Here is an 8,248-nt window from a genome sequence, read left to right on the forward strand (position 1 = left end):
TAGCGTGGTGCCCTTTGTCCCCCCTCGGGTTTGCCCGTTTATGACATGCTGTAGCCAAATCCTGAGCTCCAAACTGCAAAGTCCTGGAAACCCAGAGAAGGGTCTGAGCGTGCGTTGGAACTTTTTTTGCAGGTGCCTTTCCCCCTGTCCTCCGTTGCCAAAAAAAGGAGATGCCTTTGGTGCAGGGGAGGTTTCTCTGGGGTGGATTTGGTAATTCTCGGGTGGATTTGGGTGGGTGGCATTGGTAATTCCGAGTGTTACAGGGAGTATTGGCATCTCATAGAGGGAAAAGTCCTTGTAATACCCATATTGTGAGACTCTCTAAGTCAACTCTGAAGTGTTGGAAGTCATCAGGCTGCTGCTGCACCCCGTGATATTCTCCTTCAGAGGTCGAAGCAGCCTGGGGCTCAGGAGATGTGCCCTTGCCACGCGGCCTCTCCAACCACAGCGTGAGGTGCCAGCCGAGGAGGGAGGCTTTCCAGCGAAGAGAGGAGAACGCTTTCCATACATTTACTTAGTTTCTGCCCGTTATCTGTCTCTATCCCCCTCCTCCTCGTCTGGCTAATTTTTCCCTCCTGGTGTTTCACTGCTGATGGGAATAGCATGTGCCAGTCCCCATGAAGATCCAAGTCCAGACGTCCATCCTCCTTTAGAAAACATCTGAAGTCAAGGACGTGCATCCCCTACAAGTAGGAGAAACAGCTTTAATTTTTTTACATTCCCAATACTAGTTGCAAGCCCAAAAATAGAACAAAAAAGTTTCTTTGAAACATCCCTCCCTCCTCTCTAGCATGACAGCCTTTGAGTTTCTCAAGGGAGGTGTGTTGTGCATTGTCAACTCAAGGCCACCAGTTTTTAAAAAGGAGATGCTGTCCTCCCCTTCCGCCCAAGTGTTTTGCGACGCGTGTGAGCAGCTCGAACAACTGTGTTGGGAGTGGCTGAAGCGGGAACATGAAGGCTGCTCTTAGGGTGCTTCTGTCGTGCCTGGTGCTGTTGCTCCCCTCTGCAGCACTTCCGAGAAAGGGGAGCGCGGGGGAAAGGATTTCCCCAACTAACCGGCTGGAGCTGAGCCCGCCGGAGGAGCTGGGACTTGAAGCAGAGGAGGGAAAGAGAGAAAACACAAGTTTACAGGGAAGAGTGAGACCCAGCTCGGAGGCAAGATCAAGGATGACTGCTGCTGCTCGTCTCTTTTCTAAGGCTGACCCAGGAGCAAGATGCCTCCCGGGGGTATCTGAGGACGGGGGCATCGGCTGGTCCGGCTCCAGCCTGCACCCATGGCCACTCGGAGGGCTGGAAGGGCCCGTGTGTAGGATGAAAATGGATCAGGACGGGCTGACCCCAAGGCACCTGGAAGTTGTGGGTGTTCTCACCCACTATGAAAGCAGCTTCATCAAGCTGTTGAGAGAACGCACCAGCTGGGACGAAAGCTATCTCGAGACCTTCGGGCTCTGCCCGGCCGGGGAGGCGGGGGCTGCTCTCCATCCCCTGAAGCACATCCATGCACACGTGGTGGAGCCGGCACAGGATCGCTTCCTCGTGCTGCATCTGGAGGAAGGTTGGTGTGAAATCCCTGTGCCGAGGCTGAGTGGAGCAGGCAAGCACAGGGCTCGGGGAGGCCGATGCTGTTTGCTTGCCCTAAATCAGAGATGTAAACACAGAATTAAATTTATGGGTCTGGGTTCCTTTTAAAATCAGCGAACCGATACAGTAAAATGTCTTTCTGGGTACCTTTTAAGGAAGCTTTAGTAGCGATGATAGCTTGTGTGCAGCAGGGTGCCTTGTCCCTGCCTGTGACTAACGCCCAGGTGCCACAGTCTCGGTGGCTTCTGCTCTGCTTTCGAGATTATAAGCATTTCTCACTTTCTGCCTTAATGACATGGGTTAGGACCCCATCCCAACTCTGTCTGATTGGGAAAAGAGAGGAAAGGGTCAGACGAGTGGACTTGGCTGGTCCTGCTGTGGTGTGAGCCCAGCTGCTCGCAGTCGGCTGCAGCATATGCCAATCCCTCGTGCTCGGTGCCGCCGAGGAGCCCTGGGCTTCCTTGCGTAGCTTCAGCCTCATGCGAAAACCAGCGACGCGCATCCCTGTCCTGCCTCAGTGGTAAGTGCTGCGCGTGAGGGAGGGCACCCTGGCTGAACCCTTGGTTTTAATCCTGTGTAGCAAGAGAGTCATTGTTGTTCCTCTCTTGAAATCTCTTCCAACTCTCCTGGATTTTGGATTTTCAGCTGAACTCACTGGTGCTGGGCAGCTGGGGATGCGGCTTTTCCCTGAGCAGTGCTGCTGGCTGAAATGCAATGGCGACAGTGTCCCCAAGCCACTGGTGGAGCTGCCGTGGGAGAAGTGATTTCCATGGGGATCTGCCCATGACAATCTGCCAGAGCCACTCCGGGAGCGAGGCAGCCCCCTGCTCGCCGGGGCTGCAGGGTTTGCCCCGCTGACCACCTCCCTGAAATCAGAAAGGGGATTTGCCGTGTCCCTCCACCCCGCCGGCTCCTGTCCTCGATGCTCTGGCTGCCGCGTGGGACCAGTGCTCGGCCCCAAAGCCCCTTCCTCGCCCATCCGGAGGGGCGATTCACCCGCTCTGTCTTCTCCTTTCCAGTGAAGTGGGAAGCCCAGGCGAAGCTGTGGTTCAGGCTGGTTTTCCAGGCAGAGGTGGGCCAGTCGCTGGGAGAGCTGCGGGTCGCCTTGCTGCTCTTCTACCTGGGCGGCCGAGAGGGCCCCGGCGCCGGGCGCAGCCAGGAGCTGCTGGCCACCGGCACGGGGCTGGCGCGGGACCAGGTGGGCGACCGTGGCCGGGGGTCCGGCGCCGGGTGCAGGGAAGGTGGGAGGGGGGTGTCTCGGTTCTGCCGGCCCAGCACCTTTGCCGTCCCCTCCCAGCGCCCCAGCCCTCCCGCCGGGCCGAGCCGTGCCTGAAGATGGTGCTGTTACCCCGTCCCCAGCTCCCGCAGGGCCGGCGCGGGGTCCCCAGCCCGTCCTGGGGGTCCGGGCTCCCACCCGCCCCCCAGGGCTCTCCCGCCTGGCCGGGGGCAGCAGCCGCGGCACCGCTGCCGGGAGTAGCGGGTCTGGGGCCGGGCTCGCTCGGGGGTCTCTGCCCACCCGGAGGTCCCGTGGCCCCTCCTGCACCCCACCGCTCCCGGAGCAGCTCTGGGGCTGGGTGGCGAAGCCTCCCTGCCCACCCTGCTCCCGCTGCTCCCGACCCTCCCATTGCGCTGCTCCCTGGGCCACCGTGGACTGGGTGACCCGGAGCCAGCAGGGACGACTGGGGGGCTCATGTGAGTGTCCCCCCGCTGTGACATCTCACCCATGTCCTTGGGGCTCCTGCATCTTTTGCCCCCGTGCAGAGCCTCTGCCTCACCAGGGACACCCGGTACCTGGTCCTGGGAGCCGCCGTAGCAGCCATCACCCGCACCAGCGAGCAGCTCAGCTTCGAGGCTTCCCTGGCGATCCGGCGCCGCGGAGAGGGAGGTATAGACCCGGGAGGCCCGTGCCCGCTGCGTCCTGACTGGGTCGTTTGGGATCCTCTCAAGCTTACCTGTAATGAGGGGCTGTGAGGATGTGTGGGAGACCCCAGACCCTAGTCCTCACTGCTCCTCTCCCCACCAGGTGCCCCCTTGCCCCCCACGGAGATCCAGCAGCTCCTTTTCGGCTCTGATGACAAGTGCTTCACCAGAATGACCCCTGTGCTGCTCCTGCTGGCCAAGTCATGGCAGGGGGAGGAGGTGGCTTTGGCCCCTTCTACCTACCTCTCTGCTGATGGGGTGGTGGATGTGGCTCCGTACCCACAGCTCAGGTCCGTGGCCCTCGCCGTAGCCATGGGAAAACAGGGGCCGGCAGCCGGGGGAAGAAAGGGGCAGCCCCAGCCCTTCTGCTGTGGTACAGCAGTGGGAGGTTGTGGGGCAGACCCTGGTGGGACTCTTGGGGTACAAGAGGTCCCTGTGACCCTCCCTGTGTTCTCCCCACAGCCCACTCCAGGCCAGGACTGAGGAGCTGCCGTCCCCCACCATCCCGAGCCAAGGCAACGCCTCCTCCCCAGTGCCTGGCGGCAGCGGCCAGTTCCTGGGCATCCTGACCCACTTCATCCACCAGGTCCTGAGCCCCTCCAGCGAGCCACCCACCCAGCCCAGCTCCCACCACTGGCTGGACTTCCAGGTGGTGGAGACCCTCCCTCACCAGCTGCTCAACCTGTCGGAAGAGGCGGCGCTGGAGCGTCTGGTGCAGTCGGAGGAGCCGTCAGTGCTGCTTTTTCCTCAGGACAGTGGAGCCATGCTGGAGCAGCACTTGGGGGACTGGCAGCCGGAGGGGACCGTGCTGCAGCTGCTGATGGGCAAGCTGCACTCGGTGATCCAAGAGCTGAAGGACATCCCGGCTTTCCAAGCCAACATGGGGCTTTTCCAGCATCTCCTGAGCTTTTGCTACTACCCCCCGGGGCCTGGTGAGGGTCAAACCCACAAGCAGCCACCCGGCTCTGGGAAGCTGCACGCGCTGCTGCTGCTGAAGGCATTGCAGGCGGTGCGGGCGCGTTGGCAGGAGCGGAGGAAGGTGCTGCGGCAGAACCGCAGCGCACGGCACCAGGCCCACTGCCGCCTGCAGGAGCTGACCATCGACCTGCACGACCGCAAGTTCATCGTCATGCCCACCGTCTATGCAGCCAACAACTGCGAAGGTCCCTGCAAGCTGCCCCTGTCCACCCGCGTCCCCAGCTACTACTCACACACGGTGCTGCTGCTGGGCATGCAGGAGCGGGGCTCGCCCCTCCAGCGGGCTCCCTGCTGCGTGCCTGTCCGCTACTCAGACCAGCTCATCATCACCCTCTCCACGGAGGGGCTGGAGGTCCGCAAGTTCCCCAACATGGTGGCGGAGGAGTGCGGCTGTCGGTAGAGGCACCCCCCTGCCTCCCCGCTCGCCCTCATCCCGTTCCCCCGCCCCAGTTTGCCCTCGCAGCCTGGAGCTGGTGCTTCTCGCTGAGTCGAGAGCTCCCCACGTGTCCACTCCCCACACTTTGGCTTGTTAGTGTTGCTCTGGTTCTGGGTTTGTCTGTAGCCGTGCTGGTTCCTGGGGGCTGCTCTGCAGCCTGGCGTTTCCCCCTGCCCGCTCCCGATGCTGGGGATGCCCAAGGTGCCTGTGGGGCCGTGCTGCAGCATGGCTCTGACCCCACGGCGGGGTTTGGGCTGGATACGGGTGCCGTGGGGCCATCGTGGGAGAGCAAGGCTTGGCGAGGTCTAGCCAGGACTACGCTTATTTATCCCTTGCCTTCTGTTCCTGTAGCAGCCGGGCAGGGCGGTTGTTGCTTCCTCCAAGCCCCCCTGCACTCGCAGCATCCTCTGGCCATTTCCCAGCCCTCGGCCCATCACTAAGCCGCCACCGGCCACGCGGCTCCGCCTGCGAAAGCAGAACAAGAGGCAAAATCCCCTCACAGGGACCAGCCTTCATCTGGACACCCGGGGCCACGGAGAGCCACTGGCAGTGGCTTGGGGCTCCCTGCCGGGTCACGTCTGCATCGGCCCAGGCTGACCCCGTTCCCGGGACGCTGCCAGAGCCGGGGCCGAGGGGAGGGAGAGAGGGGAGCGATCCTGTTACACCTCCTGGGCTGCTCACACCATTAATAGGAGCGGGTGAAACGGCTGCCAAAGCACCTGCTCCGCGTCCCCGCCGGTGTCAGCATGGACAGCCCAGCTGCCCTCAGATCATCTTCCCAACTAAGCCCGGCCCTCAGTGAGACCCGCTGGGGCTGCCACGGGTCCAAACCCCTGGCAAGCAGCTCCTGGGCTGGTCCTGGCTGCAGCCCCCCTGGTGCTGGGACCAGCCTTTGGGCTTTGCAGCGTCCTCACGGGGCTTGCGGGGGCATGGCTGGGGGCCCTGTCCCGCAGCCCGCGGCAGGCTCCCGGGTTAGCCCTGAGCCCCTGCACACCAGGGATGGAGAGGGCACAGAAAACACAAACACAATGAGGGACAAGATCTTCTCTTGTTGTTTTTTTTTTTAAAACATTCCATTTAATACCTTATTAAAAATGAAAATAGTTTATTTCAACCTCTATTGGTTTAGGAAGTACTTAAACCTGCCGTGGGTTGGGGCTGTGAACATCTCCTGTAGTTGCTACAGCGCTGCATGATACTGCACTTGCATTTCATTCCTAAAAGCGACTCTGTGAAGGCAAGGCCTGAAGGGGTCCTCGGGTGATGGGCTCTCCAGCCCTGTTTTGTTACCAGCAAGCTTCGTGCCACCCTGCAGCGATGGCACCGGGGCCCGGCGACGTCGGGGTGGTCGATCCCCTGATGCCTTTCTGAGGACAGCTGCAGCCTGGCTTTGTTAACCCAGAATATACTTCTCTCTTGATTTGCTTTGAATAAAATCATTAATTGACTTGAAGAGCTACACAGTCTGGAGACAACCTCTGTTCCCTGGGATCCCTGTGCCCGCTGCGCTGCCCCGACGCCTCGGGGACCACGGGTGAAAATGAACAGCAAGAGAGATTTCGGGTGGGGATGGAGAAGTAGCGCAAAGCCCAGATGAAGAGAAGCTCCTTCTCCCGGTCCTTTTGGGTTGCCTTTGTGCATCTAATCCAGGGGGGCCCAAAGTCCCCGGGGAGGCTTATCAGAGATCCCGGAGCGCTGCCTGCGCTGCCAGCACTGCCGGCCTGGAGATGTCTGGAGAGCAGGCAGGGAGAGGCAGGGTGCCCTTGCCGGGGCAGCGGTGGGGTTGGGCCCCCCTGGATTCAGCATCACTGAGCCCCTCGGTTGCCCCAGCCTCAGTTGCGCCTCTTGCCCTCCCTGGGCCTGGCAGTGCCGTCCTTGCCCGGGGCGGCCGCCGGCTCCCAGGGCTTCCTGCGCTTCTGCTGCCGCCAGTCCCCCTTCGTGCTCTCACCGCCGCTGTCGGCCCTGCCGGGACGGCCCTTCCACCCCTCCTTCCTGGGCTCATCCCGCTCCCGACGGTTTTCCTTCCCCTCCCGGCCCCGCTTCTTCTGGGGCTGCTGCTCCGCTTCCCGGGGTGCCCTGGGGGCTCTGCTGGGCTTGTCCCCTGGTGCCCTGTCCTTGGCTCGCGCCTCCCTCCGGCTGCTCCGCTCCGCCTGGGCGGCACGGCCCTCTCGGGCCTTCTCCTCCTTCTTCTCCAGCTTCTTCTCCCGGCTCTTCTTCACCTCCGTTGCAGCTGGCAGCACCTCGGGGACATCCGCAGGCTCTTTGTCCCCATCCTCCGGTGCCGAGCGGCCAAACCACTTCTTGAAGATCCAGGGCTCTGCCTGGGGGGGGACAGAGGGGACCGGGCACCAGTGACGCAGCCCAAGGGACCAGACCCCTCTCCATCCCTCCCCCAGGGACGAGATGCTCCCCACCATGGGAGGTGCCCTGAGGTTGCTGTTTCTCCCCCCACCCCGGACCCGTACCAGGTTGCTGTCAGCATGGCCATCATCATCACCGTTGTCATCCCCGTTGCTGTCACCATCATCGTCCTTGAACATGCTGCTCTCCGGCTGGGCAGGCTGGGCAGTCACCACGTCCTGGACCTCCTCCTCCTTGGCACTGACCACTTCTGGGAGGGGAGAGGGACAGGCCACCGTCAGCAGGGGACGAGGTTGTTCAGGTGTGATGTCCCAGACATGGGGTCCCAGGGCCACCCCACCGCGCGATGTGGCCCCATCTCAGCCGGGAGCACCTGAACCCACCGTGAAGGGGAGGCGGCGGAGGGTCCTGCCTGCCGCGGCTGACTCCCTCCCTGGAGCATGGTGCTGGAAGAGAGGAGGGGAGAGGAGGCGGGAGGTGGCAGCAGGGTCTGGCCACCCCGGCCCCTCTGTCCAGCTCCCGGCTCACCTTGAAGCACCTGGAAGGTGACGCTGAGCAGGGCGACGATGGAGGCCACCAGGATGCACTTGTTGAGGGTGAGCCCTTCCCAGAGGAGCGGCTCCTCTGTGGGGTCCAGGCTGGGGGGCTCCACCTTCCTCTGCACCGGGAGGCTCTTGGGGACTGGGGACCCCCAAGGAAAAGCGCGTTACCGATGGAGCGGGGAAGCGGCTCCGAGCTGGGGGGTGGGAAGGGCCCTTTACACGGTCCTGCACAGCCCACCCAGCGCGGGGGCAGGGGCAGGGGCTGCAGAGGAAGGTGTTTGCACCGCAGCGGGGGGAAGAGAGCGTCATGGGGGCTGAGCCCCAGGTGTTCGGGCCAGGATGGTGTTATAGCATCCTGGGGCTCAAGCGGGGGAAACCTCTGCCTGTGCTCCCGGCTCTGCTGCGCTGCCGCAGCAGCAGACCTGGGCAG

General features: G+C 62.5%; 1 protein-coding gene across 1 annotated transcript; it reads left to right on the forward strand.

The window, feature by feature from the left end:
- Positions 1-951: 951 nt before the first annotated feature.
- On the forward strand, positions 952-4,879 carry AMH (anti-Mullerian hormone; the record flags this gene model as incomplete). Its single annotated transcript, XM_082011112.1, has 5 exons — positions 952-1,555; positions 2,601-2,779; positions 3,343-3,466; positions 3,605-3,791; positions 3,964-4,879. The coding sequence occupies 5 exons, from the start codon at positions 952-954 to the stop codon at positions 4,877-4,879; spliced, it is 2,010 nt and encodes a 669-aa protein (XP_081867238.1).
- Positions 4,880-8,248: the final 3,369 nt, after the last annotated feature.

Source organism: Phaethon aethereus (genome assembly GCF_964289735.1).
Source record: "Phaethon aethereus genome assembly, chromosome: 26".
Taxonomy (NCBI): Eukaryota; Metazoa; Chordata; class Aves; order Phaethontiformes; family Phaethontidae; genus Phaethon; species Phaethon aethereus.